The sequence below is a fragment of the Falco punctatus genome, assembly GCF_963210335.1.
Source record: "Falco punctatus genome assembly, chromosome: 7".
NCBI lineage: Eukaryota > Metazoa > Chordata > Aves > Falconiformes > Falconidae > Falco > Falco punctatus.
This window is the reverse complement of record NC_137587.1, coordinates 10,424,585-10,442,434: the sequence shown is the minus strand read 5'-3', so window position 1 is coordinate 10,442,434 and position 17,850 is coordinate 10,424,585. Positions and strand designations below refer to the sequence as shown.

The window sequence follows — 17,850 nt, the reverse complement described above, 5'->3', positions numbered from 1 at the left end:
ATGCCCGGGCTGGCTCGGAGCGAGGTGAGAGTCCACTGCGGGCCGGGGCCCGACGGCGCGTCCCCCCCGAGCCCCGCTGGCGTGGCACCAAGGCGGGCCCCGCTCCCCGCGGCGCGGTGCAGCGCCTGGAGCCCTCCCGAAGGGTGCCGGCCCCGGGGGACACCGGCACCTCCGTCTGACCGCTCACGGCCAGCGGGGTGGCCCCGTCCGTGCAGGGGATGCCCCAGCCGGTGGGGGTGGTTTTTCCCCCGAACGACGGCGGACTCGGCACCCTTTCAGTGCCAAGAGGTGTGTGAACGGGCTCGATCCCGGAAGCAGAATGGGGCCGCCCGAAACATGACCACCCGGGGACCCCCTCGTCCCCTGCTACTCCCTCCGGGTACCCAGTGGAGGCGAAGGGTGGGGGTCGCAAACCCAAGGCTGGGCTGGACCACAGGTGGGCAACGCCGCCCGCTGGGGAAGGCTCGGGCTACCGGGGCCGGGCAGGAAACCGGCGCGGGCGGGGAGGGCAGCGGCAGCCGCACCCCGCACCCCGCGCCCGCCGGGGCCCGCTCCCGGTCCCGGCCTGCTCCCGTGTCGCCCCCGCCCCGCTCCAGAGCTTCCCGTGCCACCGGGGGACCTCCGAGCCGCGCCCGGGGCAGCGGGGGCACGGCGATGCTCATGCCTGTTCCGCCTGCTGCCTGCGAGAATAACCATAATGATAGTCATAGCGATAGTAGTAGCAATAATAGTAGTAGTAATAATAGTAAAAATAATTCCTATTCTGCCGGTAGCTCTCCCTTGGAATAACGAGCAGGTGTATGAACATTTCACGGGAAAATTTAGATTACCAACGGCAAAACGGTAGTAGCAAAATAACGACGGGCTTCCCCTAAAATAACGCGCTTGGGCAAAACCCATCGGAGCCATGCTCCCGCAGCAGGGGCGCCACGCCGGGAAATGATCGTCTCCGTGGATTCAACTAAATGTAGGAGTTTTGGGGTGGGGGGTGGGGGGGAAGAGAGGAGGTTGTAAGTTTTTTCCTCTCATAGAGACAAATGGATTCGGCCATGAAGGTTACATATGTTTTAAATCCTAATGACTGGAGACAAAGGTGAGCGCTGGCAGTTTGATCTGTCCAAAGTTCAAAGATCTGAAATCTCAATGAGTTTCTGTTTGAGGTGAAGGGGAGAAACACAAACACCATGGCACGGCTTGGGCCAGAAAGTTGCACGGTTTGGGAGTGAAATGCGAGGTTATTTACACTAATCTATCCTTAACTGCTACTTTGTCACAATGGGCAGAATAATTAGTAGAAAATAACCAGAGAGAACAAAGGCAGGTTTTCTTCTTATCGCCTCCCGTTTTCCACTCTTCTCTTCCCTCATTTTTTTTCTCCCGCTGAAAAAGACCTTTCGACATTGCAAATCGCAGAAAACGTACAATTATTTTTTTTTTTTTTTTTAGTTATTACTCTCTGCCTTTGCTAGTAACTGAAAAGCCTGGGTTTGCATTGGGGGGTGGGGTGGGGGGAGGAAATGACCCATTTTGCAGCACCGCCCTTGACATTTAAATAATCAAAGTAATTGCATTTTTGTTTTAGCTATTAACCATTCTCCTATATTTCCTAACACGATATTGCAGCGTGGGAGCTTTGCGACGACTTACGTGTACACTCCGCACCCCGGTCACTCTCTGAGCACTATTGTGGTGTGATTTTCGCCTGGTCATTGTGTGTTGTGTGTATTTCCACTTGTCTCCCCTGGAAACAAATACATATTAATTATATATATGTTAATATATACAATATATGCATCTAGATGCCTCCCGAGAGAACTTTCTATCCCATGTTTATATGAGGATAATTTGCTTCTTCACGAATTAAAATTACCACGAAAATACGCACAAAAAGTATATCTTTATTGAGTCTCTGGTTTTAATTTTTTTCCAGAGTGATTAATCACATATACTCACGCATATATGCCTAGATCTTTAATCGTAACAGAAAAGAAATAATACAAGGTGTATTGTTTTTGTAATCAAGCGTTTTATCGACAATATCGCTGTAAAATTAAAACCGAGTCAGTTGCTCTTTTAAGGGCTAGTTGGCGTTACAGCAAGGGAATTCATTTATTTCGGGTTGATGTTGACGGACCAGTCAGCATTCAAGTATTCAGTGTCTGCTCAACATTTCAAAACAATTTTTGAAGCTATGCCAACGGCTGAAGTGTTTTCTCGCGCCGTTCTTTTACGATTTACTTCTATTTTATTGACATCACTAAGTTTCAGAGGGAAAAACCGACCGGGAAATATTTTTTCTCATCTTTCAGTCCCGAACATTTCAAATTCCTTCCTTCCAATAAATATAGAGCCTCCGATTGTTTGCCGATGCAGATGTCAGTGTTGTCCATTCGCACTCAGGAAACAACCCCGGAGGTGCTTGTGATTTTATTTCTCCCCCCACCCCCCGATTTGGGTGGCTGAAGTTGGTTTTATTCCATCGATTCTTCCATTCTCCGGAGGTAAAGCGCTGCTGGCAGGTGCTCCGAGGGGGTGCGGCGGGCCAGGGCCCCATCCTGCCCCACTCGCCGCGGGGCGCAGGGCCGCCGGACCCCGGAGCGGAGGGGGTCCCCGCTGTGCCAGGGCAGGGCTCACCGCGGCTCCTTGCCCCCGGCTGCGGGGGCTGCCCCTGCCCAGCCCCCCGGGGTCGCGGCCGGCTCCTCCGCGCCGCCTCGACGGCCCCTGCCCCGCTGGCACGCCCGACACCCCCCCTGCCCGGGCCGAGGGCTCCGCGCCGCCCAAACTCCGCGTAAACCTTTACAGAGATCCCCCGCCGCCCTGAATTACTCCCCGCTTGTATTTAATTACGTTAAATGAGCCGTTTTCGCTCCCTCGCACGTGGCCGGTCGGAGGTAATTGGCGTGTAGGGAAAGGTGAAGTTCCCCTATAAATTGCGGTGACGGCCCGAAGCCCGCAGCCTGGTGGCCCCCCGCTTTGCCTGTGTCCTGGATGCAGGGCTGAGACACCACCTCCGACATGGGCAAGACCCCGCACCCGTCAGCTGCTTCCCTGCTGGCACAGAGGGAGCCGTCCGGCTGGAAGGAGATGCTCGTAAGCTCCCCTCTACATATTGCGGGGCGGGGGGTTGGGGGGCATGCACCCTCTTCCTCTGGAGCCTGCTTTTAGTTTATTTTTGCGCTGTGGCTGGGGGTTTCTCGAGAAGAGGATTAAAGCAGCAGCAGGGCAGCTAGGAACGGGACAGAAAGCAGGGGGCTCTTCCCCCCTCTGTTGACTTCCAGGTCTCAAACTGGTGACAGAAAGCTGCGCTCTCTGCCTCGGGGACCCGCATTTTTAGCGTGAGCCGCATCCCTGTTATGTCAGGGCATCATTGCCCACCGCAGCCACCATTTGCCTTCGAGAAGAAAGGGATGGAATATAATCTTGATGGCGAGTGGCGAAGGGGCACACGCTGCATCCGTGACAGACTCCGCTCCTTATCTATGAGAGGTTTGGAGCCGCGTCGGTCCGCTTAAACCCTTTTATTACCCACGCCCCGAATATTTCCATTACACCCAGTCTGTGCTCCTCAGCTGATATGCGAAACCTGCTGCCTTATCGCTGTCGGTCGATTGATATTTTCTATGTACAAGCCCAGGGCATTAAATCAATGTCTCCACTCTGCGGTGGTATATTCTCTATAGACTAGTCTGTGGGAGACAAGTGAAGTCCTGCTGAAAACGGGTTTCATCCTGCCTCCGTTTGCACGAAGCTCCTTTTGGCAGAAGCAGCGGGAATTTAAACGGGATCCACCCGCCCGGACTTGGTGCCGAGCACCCCCGAGGTGCCCCCGGCCGCAGGGGATCTGGTGGCGTTTGCCAGCTCAGCAAGATACAGAGGGCGAGGGGGCCGCGCAGCCGGGCCATGGAGGACCCAGCCAGACCCCCGTCCCGGGCACAAAGCCCCGCTGCCTCCCGCGGCGGGACCCGGCGAACGCCCGCCCGAGCCCGGGGCCGGCTCCGCCTCGTCCGGGAGCGCCGCGCTCGCACCTCGGCCCCCGCCGGCCGCACCCGCGAAGCTCGCGGCGGAGGGGCTCGCCCGTATTTTTCCTCCCGTTTTACGGCGGGTGGTAGTGCTGGAGGAAGTCGGTGAGATTTCTGGGACGCTGGCTTGGCTTTTCTTTTCTAAATCGACCCTTGAAATTAGTTTGTCGCCCCTGTCCCTAACCCGTCAGGGGGCAATTATGTGCTAATTATGTGAATTACACAGTTCTTTTATCTGGCGGCGGCGCACGAAGGGGGCTGATCACAGCGAAATCTGTTCACATTTAAATTCCCCTCCCCCGACGATGCTGCTTGCTGGGGACCGGCGCTCGCCAGCGCGGCTGCTGTTACTGCCGGGGTCGATCCGAGCCAGGGTTGCAGAGCGGGAGCTGGGCTGGGGGATCGGTCCGGCCCCCGAGCGGCCCGGGGCGAGGTGGAGCGGCGCTGGGGGTGCTCCCCTCGGGCATCGCCCCGTCCGGCGGGGAAACGCCGGGTCTGGTTGTCGCTGCCCTGGCAGCAAAGAGCGCAGGACGTTTATACAGCCTCGGCTGGCTTTTTCCCCTCCCTCCCTCAACCTTCCCCGGCACGGTGAATTATTATTTAAAAAAAATTAAAAAAAAAAAAAAAAGACACCGCGACATACACCGCCGCACACGCCGGTGGCATCGCAGTGCCCCGCAAACGCCCTGCGGGTGCGTCCCCTTCCTCCCCTGCGCAAGGCCGGGCCGCGCAAATCGATCTTCGCATCCCCGCTTCGGTGCTGCTGTTGTTTTCCTGGCACATGGCTCCGTCCTCCTAACCCGCCCCAGAAATTTTGAAAGAAAATAGCAGAAGTCTTTCATCGTTAACATTTGATTTATTTAAAGTCCTTAACTGCAAATGATCAAAAACATACTTCACGCATTAAATTCTCAGTTATCGTTTTAAATCAAAATATGTTTTTTCAATTACAATCACATTTATAAAATTAACAAAATTTCTTAAATTCACGTGTAATTCTTTTTTTACTGTCATTTAAAGCAATTTCCAGCTGTAAAGAAAGAAAAAAAATATAAACCATGCAATAAATTAAGAACATTGAGACCGCGAACAGGAATAATAATAAAACCCGTCTGGCTATGCTAACACCGTGTAAAACTGTGGAAAGTGCATTAACACTGGATGAAACAAGCTAACGATGGCGATAATTAAACGGCCACAAAAGAAAACCCCAAAACGTATTAAACAAGTTGTAAAAGGGGAGGAGAGGGAAAGCTCTCCTCTTTTCCTTGCATCGGTGTAATAGTCAACGTTTCCTGGGGGAGGGGGAAAATAACCTTGTTATAGATATACAGTTCTAGCTGGTACACCATGAAGACACTTAAATTAAATAAGCAGGTCATCCACATGTTGATGAGAGTTCCTGATGAACGAGAATCTTCAGTAACAGATGGGAAGAAAAAAAAAAATCCAACTGGCTGTGACCTCTTGTAACTTTATATTACACCCCAAGACAGGTAACAGCTGGGGGGGGGGGGGGGGGGAAGGGTCGCATCCTGCACTCCAAAGCTCCAGCTGGTCCCCTCGGGAGTGCAGGATCCGGCCCGCAGCATCCGGGTGTATGCGGGTTGTACTAGCCGAAGGTTTATTTTGCAAGTATCAAAAGGATGATCCGAGAAAGTAAATAGTCCTCTTGTTGCTTAGAGATTCTCTTAGTGTTTTGCTACTTCACAGCAGTATTGTCCTTCAAAGCCTTTTTAATTAAAAAAAGTCTTAAATGTCTACTCGCTTCTTCATCTCCGTATTGTTAAAGTATTGCCACATACCTGTAAACTTACATGAGATTATAGAGCACAGAAGGGGGGCAGACGAGGGGGCGGAAAGCACAAACAAGTAGTTTACAAGCTCAACAATTTTTTCTTCTTTTTAATAACACCCTGCAAAGACTGGGGGATCTCCGGGGAGAGGGGCTGGGCGGCGGGGGGGGGGGGGGGAGGTATGTACAAGCGGGACGCGGCCGGCTTTGCAGGAGGTCGTGGTGCATCAGAACAACACACAGCGCCTTGCGAGACAATTAAAAAGTAACAGTCCTTGGCACGCGGCGTGCGGGAACACCTCGGGTTGTCGCGGGGAGAGGGAAAAAAGGAGGAAAAAGCCGGGGGGGGGGGGGGGAGCGAGAGGGTCTCGCCCCCTGCGGTGGGGGACGCAGAGCTAGGAGGTGTTTAGCACGGGTCTGGAATACACACCTTGATAGTAGGAGGGCTCTAGGGCCGAGGGCTCGATGCTGCTCCGGCCCGCCATGGAGGCGCTGCCCAGGGGCAGCCCGCCGGGGATGCTGGCCCCGTAGGAGGAATATTGCAGCGCCTGCTCGTAGGCTTTGAAGTCCAGCTTGTGCTGCTGCTCGGAGGAGGACATGAGGTTGTTGATGGAAAAGGGGTGGTTGAAGGAGTAGTGGGGGTCGCCCTTGAGGTGGAGCTGGGGTTCGTGGGCTAAGGAGTGAGGGGGGTGTGGGACGGAGGCCAAGGCGGGGACGGAGCTGATGGTGGAGGAGGCGGCCGAGGCCGAGGTCTTTAGCTCCGTGCTCGATCCGTTGTGGTCCATAGACTGGGGGCTGGTGGACGGGTTGGAGCTGGAGAGGGAGGTGGCGGTGTCCAGCTGCGTGGGTTTATTGTGGCCTCTGTGCAGGGGGGAGTTGGAGCTGGAACTGGAGGCCCCGGCCTGATCTTTCCTACCCTCCTGAGGGGCTTTGCTGTTCGCTGGCTTCTCACACTTGAAGCGCTTTTGCCGGCGGAGGTAGCAGCCATTTTCAAACATGTTGCCGGAGTCAGGGTGCAGGGTCCAGTAGGAGCCCTTGCCGGGCTTGTCGGGGGAGCGGGCCACCTTGACGAAGCAGTCGTTGAAAGAAAGCGAGTGGCGGATGCTGTTCTGCCAGCGCTGCTGGTTCTGTCGGTAGTAGGGGAACAGGTCCATGATCCACTGGTAGATCTCACTCAGCGTCAGCATCTTGCTGGGTGCCTGCTGGATGGCCATGGTGATGAGGGAGATGTAGGAGTAAGGCGGCTTGGCATGGGGGTAGCTCCGCTTGAAGGTCTTGGCATCCCGTGTCCTGCCGAGGTTGGACTGGGTGTAGGCCATGGGGCTCATGCAGGGGTTCATGCTGCCGTAGGGGCTCAGCCCGTTCATGGGGGCCGGCTGGGCAGACATGGCGTTGATGCCACCAGGGCTCAGTGCCGTGCCCATGGCGGCCACGCCGGCTGGCATGCCGTTCACCGGCCCTGCTGAGCCCGCCGGCATGCCGGCCACAGCGCCGGGGCTCAGCCCGGCCCCCAGCCCCGTGTTGGCGTAGGACATGTTGAAGGAGCTGGAGGTCATGTTGCCACTCGTCGTCATGGTGTTCATGGTCATGTAGGTGTTCATGGTATTCATGGAGCCCAGCCCCGAGTTCATGTTGCTCACGGGCACCGAGGAATAGGCCTAGGGCAGTGAGACGGAGAGAGGGGGTTAGGGGGGAGAGAGGCGCGGGCAGGACCCCGGCGGGGCCGGATCCGCCCGTCCTGTCCTTCCTGCCCGTCCTGCCCGCCTTACCCAGCGAGCCGTGCCACGTCCCGCCGCGGGACGCCGTCCCCTTCCCCGGCACCCGAGAGAGCGCTTTCCGAAAGCCGCACGGCAAGGCCGCTGGCGTGATGAAAAGGCCCAATTCGCATTTATATGTGTTTATAAACACGTTTATAGACCTGGGCTGGGGGTTGTGCTCGGTCCTGACGCGCTCCCGTTCCACCGGCGCGCCGGCATCACCGGGGCGCACGGACCGACGGCCTTCCCAGAGCAGCTCCGCGCCCCCGCGGAACCGGGCTGCGGGCTTTATCTGCCACGGGAAGAGATTTTCTCCCCGAGTATTCCCGCGGTTTTGCTGATTTTGTGTCCCGTCTGGCCAGCTAAGTATTTAAACTAATCAGATGACTGAAATTTGCGGACGTACCCTGTCTGCATCAAGGAGAAATTTAGCTGCCTGCACTTGCTGAGAATAATCTCACGCATCTCTCCCACCCTGCACTGATTTAAATTTCTGTTCTTACACGAGATGCGATAATGTCTTCTCGGGGCGGGGGGGGGGGGGGGGGGGGGGGGGGATAAAAAAAAAAATAAATAGAAGCCAACAATTCATATCGACGCATTTTATCTGTGGAAAGCTTCCCCCTTGTCTACATTTTCTATCAAGTCAGTTTTAAAATGAAAGTAAAAAATAAAAACTTTCCTGAAGTACGAAAAGCCTGAACTTTCCCTGCCTGAGATTTTCTACAACTGGCCGACGTGCAAAAATTGTAGCAACCTACCACATAACACAACTCTTAAAAAAGGCAGAGCCGAAGAGCCTGCAATTGCTCTTTCCATACGGCGTCTGATTTAACAGGAGGGAGAAAGACGTTCTCAGTTTAACTGAACAAGGGCAATACGGCTAAGAAAAGGAGGTTTAAGCGACGGTTAAATGTATAAAATTTATTACCGTTCACTACAAATTCCACGAGCTTATAAACGCGCTTTTAATTTAGAGGATCACATTAGGTATTTGAGGTGGTAGAACGTGGAAGGGTTTCCCACCTTGCATCTGTGCAGTGATTCAAATTAAATAGCACGGGAGGAGAAAAGATTGAGCCTAGGAAACAGCAAAAGCGAAGATCGCTTAACTTTATGTTTGTGGACAATGTGTGTGGCGAGAATAAACGAGCCTGGAAACGGCACGTAATTAGGATGACCCTTATTTGCCCTTAGCCGACTTTCCCCTGTTAGTAAGATGCCAGCCAGGGTGACACGTATCTGCCCGTGCCCGCGCGGCGCCGTGGGCGCTGTGTGCCAGCTCCGGGGCGCAGGGACGAGGCGTGGGGACGGCGAGGCCGTGTGTCCGGGTGTGCTGATGCAATGCCCGGGTGCGCACAACTAGGTGCCTGCCTCGTCACCACACTTCCTTAAAACGGCTCCTTTCCGGGCGGGAAGCCGAGGGGCTGCTGGCCGCTGGCTTCCCGCGGGGACCCCCCGCTGCAAGAGCCGCAGCGGCACATTGCGGACCCCGGGCCCCCGCAGGGCCGAGCGAGGCGGGCTCCGGGCACCGCCGTGGCCCTCAGCTCTGCCGCGGCTCTTGGCGCTCGGGCTGGTTCTCCCTCTTCCTTTGAGCCGTGCGGCCAAAGAGGCGCGGGGGTGGGAAGCGCCCCCCGGGGTGCCGCGGGCCGGGGCGGCGGGGCCGGGTGCGGGCCCCCCTCCCGGTCTAGCTCCGGGGGCCGCTCCCGGCAGCGCCGCCAGCCGGCCCCGGCAAGCAGCGCACTCCGCAGGCAGCCGGTCTTGCAAAGTAGGAACAAACGGCTGTGTCCGTCCCCCCCCCCCGCGCTCCTTTCTTTTTGCCCGGCTTTAAACAGGTGAGGCCCCCGGCGACGGCGCGCAGAGGCCGGCGGCCCCGCCGAGGCGCCGGGGAAGGCGCTGCCCCCTGCGCCGGGGCGCGCTGCCCCCCGGCTGCCTCCCTCTGCCATCCGCCGGGAGGGAGCCGGGGCTGGCAGCGCGGCGAGCCCTCTGCCCCCCGCCAAGAGTTTACGGGGTGCTTTTGTGCGCGCCGCGGGCGGAGGTTGAGCCTTTTAGACGAGATCGAGGGCTGCCCCCAGCCCCCCGCCCCCCCCAGCCGGCCCGCAGCCGCCCCGGGTCTCCCTCAAACGCCTCCCGGGGCTCTCGGAAGCCGTGTTTTCCTCGGGGAAGCCTGGCCAGCTTCGGCGCCGGAGGGAGGGGGGAAGGCACGTTTGCGCTGGCAGGATCTGGAGCGCAAACCGATTCCTCCGATTGCTGCCCCCTCCGGACCCCCAGCCCCCCCCCCCCCAGCCCCCCCTCTCCCCTTTGCAGAGGGGCAGCAGCAGAGCCAGACTCTGGGATTTACTCACCTCCTGAGTATCGGCGTAGTAGCTGTTCCAGTCGCTGGTTTCATGCCCTTCCATTTTCACAGTCCCTAACATTATGGAGCCAACCTGCCCGGTGTAACCATCCAGCCCTCTTGCAAGCGAGCGACGGGCAGCAGGAAAAGACCCCGAAAGCCCGACCTAGCAGGAAGCCAGCGCTCAGGAGGGGTGGGGGGTGCGATTTCTCCTCTATAACCAGCCAAAAAGGAGGCAGGGAGCGGTGTGGGGCGAGACAGTTGAGAAAGTGAGGAAGTGCCGGCTGGGATGTGAGTGGAGTTGAGCTGATGTGGATCTTACGTCGCAGAAGTACCCACCTCCTCCTCCTCCTCTCCCCATTTGTCCGCCGCACAAAGGCGTTCGCACCTACAAAGCCGGAGATGCACCTGCAAACAAGGCAGTTCCCCTCGCCTGCAACTCCCCCGGGGCGGCACTTTATTTGCAAAGCGGCGTAATTGGTTTAAGCTTGTGGGGAAAGAAGGAGAGACAGAGGTGGGAGAGGGGGAGAGAGTAGGAAAAGGGGGGGGGGGGGGGGGGCGCACCCTTTCAGATGGACAGGACAAATACTAGGAGGGATCCGTGGAAATGAAATGAGGTAGATAAGGGAAGGGCAGCCCCCTCTGTTTGAAGAGAATGCAAAAGGCCGTCCAGCCTTAAACCCCTGAGATTAGGGGCAATATTTACTAAAGTCCAGTAGATGCTCACTTTAACTTGATGGTCGGGACGTGCTCCAAAGTCCCGAGCCCTACAGCCCACAGGCTCCCCTCAGCTCCCGCCTCTCACTTCAAAGCCGGTACCGTGCAGGTACCTCCCGCGGCGCCCCCCGCTCCCAGCGCCCACGGGCCGGGGCACCGGGCTCGGCGCTGCGGGCTGCGGGCAGGAGGGCTCGGCTCCGCGCTCCCCAGCGCCCCCCGACACCCCCCCACCCCTCGCCCCGGGCTAAGCCTAGCCCTTCAAGCCGGGCTGCCGTCCTGTGTGGAGGGTGATGATGGTACCTCTTTTCTGGTGCCTTAGGTTTAGAAACCGTGTGAGTCACTGCGCTGAGACATAACACTACAAGCACCCAATAAATGCGGACAGAGGTTTGAATGCGGATCCACCGATATTAACCTCCGCTTGGCAAACATCAGGTGAGTCACTGGAACTATTTTATATCTTTACTGTGGAAAGCCTCCAGCCCAGAAGGCTCCTTTGGAAGCCTTCTTTGGTACCAGGCACCCAGGAGCAGAAATAATAAGTAGCGGGTATCTCATTGCCAACTTCTTGCTCTTTAACCTCATTTCTTGCAAAGAACAGGGGAGGAGGAATCTAGACAGGTTGGTGAAAGGTAAAAAGGGGCAATACCGATAAAACAAACTGACATTGGACAACATTTTTTATTATTATGGAGGGAATCTGTCAGTCTCTGCAGACGGACCGAACATCTGTTTCTGCTCCTGCCCTGTCCGGCTCTTCGAGCTTATGTCAAGACCACAGACTTTTCGTGGGTTTCTCTTCCCTATCCTTTAAGAGTTTGTTCATACCTAGCTGCTAGAACTTCTATCATCTGATAGTAATAATAAAAAACCCTACAACCAAAAAACCTGCCCACCCACCAACACCCAAAACCCCCAAACCGAAATAACTTTGCGGACAATGGAAATTTGAAGGGGAAATAAAGTTTCCTGGGATTTTGAAAAAGGCTTGCGTATCAAACAACAGAAACTAAAATACACATCTGGGTCTGAATTTCTGCCTGGCACGTTTATCGTCCAGCTGCTTCCACAGTGATTTGTCCTCGAGTGATCTGCGAAAACGTCACCCTCACAAACACGATTTTAAAGTTTCTTATACAGAGACCCAGGATTCAAATGACGAGATATAGCATATCTCTGCTTCGACAAATATGTTTTAACTTGTCCTCTAAATGCGTTTTCTGTTACCCCTTTCTTTGTTCTTTCCCTCCTCGTCCTTCTTTCTTTAAATCTGGCAACAGAATTAAGTCAAATCCTCGAAACAAACAAAACTCTAGAATCAGCAGACGAGAACAAGGGATGAAAAATGTGTCTTGGAGGAAATAAAATAGATAAAATCACTGGATTAAACCCTTGCTTTCTCAAATGGTCAAACTACACCCATGGAAATTGGAACAAAACTCAGTGGAAAATCTAAGAGGTATCAAAATTGTGGTCCTCGTGTATGCACCTTCCCTCTTTTCCTGATGGAAGCGATCTATACGTCTGAAAATAGAGACCCCTGGGAGGTGGCTCGTTCATTTCCGTCCTTGAGGTCTGTGGAGGTCAGACCCCCTCAGCAGTGCAGCCCGTGCGGCGCGGCTGGGGGGGGGGGCGCGGCGGTCCCGGCGACACCTCCCGGCCTGGTGACCTCGGGGCGGTGCTGCCCGCTTCCCGGAGCCCAGCCCCGCGGGAGCAACACCCGCCGGGGCGCCGGGCAGCCCACGCAGGGCTCGCTCCCTACCTGGAAAAAAGAGCAGGCACGAAGCCGGCCACGCTCCTCGGATATTGCTACAAACCGCGGAGGCGTTTCGCCGGGCGGAGCAGATGTGGCGCCCGGCAAAGCCGCTCTCGGCTCCGGCCGGCCCCTCGGGACCGTGCCGCGCCGTGCCGCGCCGTGCCGGGCGGGGAGGGGAGGCCGGGGTTGTGCAAAGTCGCAGCGCCTCCTGTTGTCCGGCTGCGGCTGCGGGCTCAGCCTCCTCTTCCTAGGATTGCTCCCCGAGGTGAGAGCACAGGCGGGCTCCAGTCTGTGGTCTTCTTGGAGAGCCTCTCGGCTCGGCGTGCAAACCAGCCAGCCCGAGGCAATCAGCCGCTGCTGGGAATTTCCTCCAGCCCCGGCCTCTGTGTTGCAGCCCTGCTGGAGAAAAGCCTTCCTTGCGTGAAGAAGGGGGTCGTGACGGCTCTGCCCACGGCAACAGGAAAAAGAATGTATTTCGGTAGTTGCCCTTGCCCTGCACTTCGCTTATGCGAAACCCTGTGTGGGATGCTCCGACAGTCCAGCGCGATTTGTGCGCACCCTTCGCGGCAGGCTCAGCGGGGAGGGAAGGGCTCCCCTAGGATGGAGGACGCGTGCTGTAGCCAGGAGCTCCCCAGAGGCACTTAGCTGCTTCTGTGGGTTGTAGACTTCAGGACGGTAGCCCTAGCCCGATTTACAAAGAGCCTTTCCCCCTTTCCTCAGCTCTGGTCAGAGTACCACCAGTTTCTGATCAGGCTGTACACTGGTGGGATTTTTTTTTTGTGTGTGTGTGTGTGTGTGGTTTTTTGTTGTTTTTTCCCCCCTCTTTTTTTTTTTTTCCCCTCCAGTGGGAGCTGTTTGTGCAGTTTGGAGAAAAGCGCAGGCTGAGATGAACTGCATTTTCTCCGCCTAAAGGGGAGCAGGGTCTCAGCTCCTGGCTCCACTGCTGCGCGCTGCCAAGGAGAGAAACATAGTAACTGACCAAAAAGAAAAAAAAAAAAGTACGTGCGTGTGGTCTGTGTGTGTGTGGAGCGGGAGGAGGGCGTCCCCGAGAGCCCATGTTACCAGCGGTGGCAGTGAGAGCTGCCCCCCGCAAAGACCACTCGGCAAGCGGCCGCGTTTTGGGCAGCGCATGCCTGCGGGTCCCGGCCGTCAGGCCGGGCCGAGGGGCCTCACCCGTGGGAAGGGGCCTCCGGCAGCGCCGCGGAGACCGGAGCTGGCACCGGTACCGGCGCTGCCCAGGCGGGGACCTGCCGCGGCCCCGGGGGCTGGCCCCTTGCCCCGCGCCGCTCGGGAGCGCCGCCCGCAGGTACCGTCCCACGCGTGGGGCGGGCGGGCGGTGGGAGCGGCGGGGGCTTGAATGTTAACGGCGGAGCGCTGATGCAGGGCGCTCCAGCTTAAGGGCTACTTTTCCCCTGGCAGGGGCAGTTCCTGACGGCCGCCCCTTCGGTTTAACTTGCAGGGTCTCATTTGATTTTACCGAAACGCCATCGTCTCCTGGCCGGGGATCTCTCGGTAGTGCTTGTGCGGGGCAGATGTCTAGTCGGGAAGGAGCTGCAAGGTTATCTCCGCATCAGGATGCCTTCCCTGGTCCTCGCTGTGCAGCCACCTTTTCTTTTCCCCGGATCTGGCCCCCGCGGAGGGTCGCTGGTACCCGGCTTTCCGGGCGGGCTCAGCCCTGCGCAGCGGGTCGCCTCAAACGCCGCGTGGGACTCTTCAGCCGCTCCCACCCTCTCCTTGTCCTTACTCATCCACCCCTCCCGACGGTGGGAAATCCCGCTTCCCATCTGTTTCCAACCCGAAATCCTCCCCCACCCAAGCGGGTAAACAGGAATCGGGTGGGAACGTGCCGCTACCCAGAGCCGGGTCCTTTGGACGGGGTGGGGGCGCGGGCGGCCCTGGGGCGCGCCGGGGGCCGGGGTCGGGGACTGCCGGGAGGGTCCCTCGCTCCAGAGGGACCCCATCGAGACGGCGGCGGAGTCGGGGGGCCTGCTTCCCACCCTCACACGGGCAGGGCCGCCCCAGCTCTGTGCTCTTGCCGCTGAGCACTCACTGAGCAGAGCCGGTGGGGTCCATCCCGGCCCGCCCGGGTCCCTCTGCCCGGAGCTCGCCAGCCGGGGCGGTGCGATAAGGTGGTGTCTGCCTTCCTCTCGCTCGGGAGCAGCGCCCGGGCAGGTGAGGGCACTCTGGGGGGCCAGCACTTGCTTAGGAGCCTCTGCTGCGTGAACGGTCCTTATCGTCGACCAGGACGACCGATGGACCCCCTTTCCCCGACCAAGCCGAGGTAGGAGGGGGACACCCCCTTTTCTTTCCGCACCCAGGACCCGCGGTCTGGATCCCCCTGGGCGGAGCAGACGTGGCCTCCCGCTGCCCTGTCCCCGGCAGGGAGGGCCGGGGGGGCGCACCCCTCACCCGCCGGCTCTGCCGCCCGCTTCTCGGCCGCGGGTTTTCCGCGCTTCTCGGCCGCGGGTTTTCCGCACTTCCAGCCGCCGCCGCGGGGCGCGGAGGCCTCCGGAGCGGCCGGGACCCCGGGCGGGGCCGCCCCGCTGCCGGCGGGAGCGCGGCGCAAGGTCGCTCCCCCGGAGGCCGGGTCCTGCCGGGGCCACCGGGCTCTCGGGGTCACACGCAGGGTGCGCCGTTCGTGAGCTCTGTGCCAGGCCCCGCAGGCGTCCTGGGACTCGTTGCAGTAGCCACTTGCCGTTGCCGGATTCTATTTTGTTTTGTTTAGTTTTATGATTTCATTTTCTTCCTTTTAAATTTTTTTATTTATTCATTCATTTATTCATCTATTCATCTATCTATCTATCTATCTATTTATTTCAGTGGAATTAATTGCATTTAATTTTTCCAGGCATCATTCGGAGTTGGCTCCATCAGAGTTAAGCAACACTCCTGACATAAAATATAACACCCCATCCGCCCGAAAATACTCATGTATCAGACCACTTAAAGGAGAAAGAAGCAGAAATAACAAAATGAAAAATTACGAATAAGTTAACACCCGATGGCTGCAGCTATGAGAGCAAGGAAGGCTCTGTGTTTTTCTGCTTACTTTTTTTTTTAGTGTAACAAAAGAGCCCCTAACTAGGTAAATCATGACCCACCATATACAATCACTTTATTTTTGCTAATATGGTTAGCTGTGTGTATGCTGTTTGCAGAACCCCAGCTGGCAGGTTGCCCACACTGCAGTGTGTTATTGGGCAAGTGTGGTTTTACTTTATGTAAAAATAAATGCACTTCGTATTTCTCATTTTATTCAACAGCAGCCACATAGGTATTTATTTCAATTTTTGGATGTTTCATTTATGTTATGATTTACTGGAACATAAATGGATGTACTTCTATTGTGTCATTTGATCAGTGTGCCAATTCTTATCCAATTACTCAGTATCTTTTAAAAAGTTTTGTTTGATTTGGTTTGGTTTAAAGGGTGTTTTGTTTTAAAGTAGCTGCAGTCTTGTGGCATGGAAGAAAGTGTCAGGGGAGATGGGAATTCTGTTATTCACAGAGATAAACACATGTACATCAATGGCACTCACTTCGTAGAATCTCAACCAAATTGCAAAAATGGTATTTCAGGACATATGCAGATTTTTGAGGTACACATATAAGGAAGGAAGAAAGAAAACTAAGACAGTGAATGCAGTTAATCTAAATAAACTTGCATAAGAAACAAAGCTTGGCAGGAGAGACACTTTTGCATGAATCCTAGAATTACTTCTTTGTTAAAGCTGCCCAAGTGACTTAATGGACGAAAGTCTGCCTTTTTTTCCCTCCAACAATATCCGCTGCTTGAACAAAAGCAATTTCCACTCTCCATGAGTCTTGCTTCTCCAAAACCTGCCGTGAGTTCTCTGTGAGAACATCTGTTTTATTGATGTAAACCAAACAGCACTGTACAAGAGATGGTCAAGAGATGCAGAGCGGATCGACAATTTGTAACATTCACACCAATATAATACTCCAGTTTTTCTGCCAACTGACCTTCCTATGCAGGAGGTGGGCTTGGTTTAGTACCTTGGATTCTGGGTGATGGAGAGCGGAGGAATGATACCCCTCCTTCACTGCATAGCACCATATTTTCAGATTGTTTGCTCCATTCTCCTTTACCTGCAAAGAATTATTAATTTCCCTGTCTCTGTCTCTACAGCAGTTTTACAGAAAAGCACTGGGAGAGACCAGTATCCATCATAAATGGTTTTCTTGGCTGGCTTCAGCTCTGAAGAATCAAATGTACAAAATCAAGGCTGGCTTATTTAAACTCTCCCCCAGGGAGCAGTTTCACAGCTTTACCCAACTTGCAGTTCCTAGTGCATAAATGAATTCAGGCACATATTCTTGCGCTGTATTAACAAGGACAGCGAGCAATTGTGGGATGTGTGGCAGCATGATCACACATATACAGAAATGCTTTGACCATTTACTCCATCTGGGGACATACATTAACCTGTGTGCAGCAAAAATGATGTTTGCCCTAGAAAAGGCTGCCCAGAGGCCCTATGTAACACATCCTGTAGTTTTACATTGAAATGCGAGAATGTGAGTATCAACTGGTAACATCCTACAATTGTAAGCAAGACTCATAAAATAGGATAGTCAACTAGTGTCTATGGGAAAGCAGAGGAAGGTCTGGATTTGGTAACATTTTAGGACTCCTCAGGGGCAGCAGCTGTTCAGTATTTTGGAGAGTGGTTGGTCCTCTCAGCAGTTGGCCTAAGCTTCTGCTGCTACTTCAAGCATTTCAAGGGTGAATCCCCCTGCTGAGCAGTTTTAAGGGAATGACATCAGGAAGGTCACTTAGCTCACCATGTGCCTTCCTTTCTGCCGTCATGTAGGCTCAGTTCCCTGTGCAGCTATTGGTGAGACAAGGAAAAATCAGATTTAATTAATTCTTCCTCCACCCCTCCCCAGCCAACAAGGCAGCTGCCAAAATATTTCTGCAGCGCATGTAGTTTCAGGTTTACTCCTTCTTAGGTAGTGACTTCAGGTGGGATTGACTGGCAGGGAATCCAACACCTGACCTTTCCTTCAGTTCCTCCTAAAGAGAGAGATCCTCTCATCCGTCCCAACAATTTTATAGCTTTTCAGGTGGCTTTCCTATTACCCATTGAACAAACAACCCTTTTCCCTTTTTCAGGATCGATATCTAGGAATATTTCCTTCACCGTCCATCCTCTGCCAGAAATCCTTTAAATCTTTCTTAACGTTACCCTTAGAAGTAGCTGGAACTCCAGCCTCTGCAGACACCTTTCCCCACCCTTTGCAGGGCATTTCCCTTTGTTGAAGAAACTGATCAGATGTGAAGATTTTTCTTGTGATTAAATGGGATTTCTATGTCCCCCAACACTGAGTCTTCAGCTGTGAAACCTATGAGAACTACAAACACAGACATATATATCTACATCTATATATCCACAGTCAAGCTGTTGTCCTAAGAGAACAGAAGAGTTGGACTGGAATAGCTGACTGGA

At 55.2% G+C, this 17,850-nt stretch overlaps 1 protein-coding gene across 1 annotated transcript; it reads right to left on the bottom strand.

The window, feature by feature from the left end:
• Window positions 1-6,000: 6,000 nt before the first annotated feature.
• Window positions 6,001-12,271, bottom strand: FOXA1 (forkhead box A1). Its single transcript, XM_080394335.1, has 2 exons — window positions 9,917-12,271; window positions 6,001-7,472 (listed from the first exon to the last, which is right to left on the bottom strand). The coding sequence occupies exons 1-2, from the start codon at window positions 9,986-9,988 to the stop codon at window positions 6,210-6,212; spliced, it is 1,335 nt and encodes a 444-aa protein (XP_080250461.1). The 5' UTR covers window positions 9,989-12,271; the 3' UTR covers window positions 6,001-6,209.
• Window positions 12,272-17,850: the final 5,579 nt, after the last annotated feature.

Coding starts and splice junctions, on each gene's coding strand:
- FOXA1 (XM_080394335.1), bottom strand. CDS start 9,988: ATGTTAGGGACTGTGAAAATGGAAGGGCATGAAACCAGCGACTGGAAC. Junction 7,473..9,916: donor ACTACGCCGATACTCAGGAG/GTGAGTAAATCC, acceptor TCACTGCCCTAG/GCCTATTCCTCGGTGCCCGT.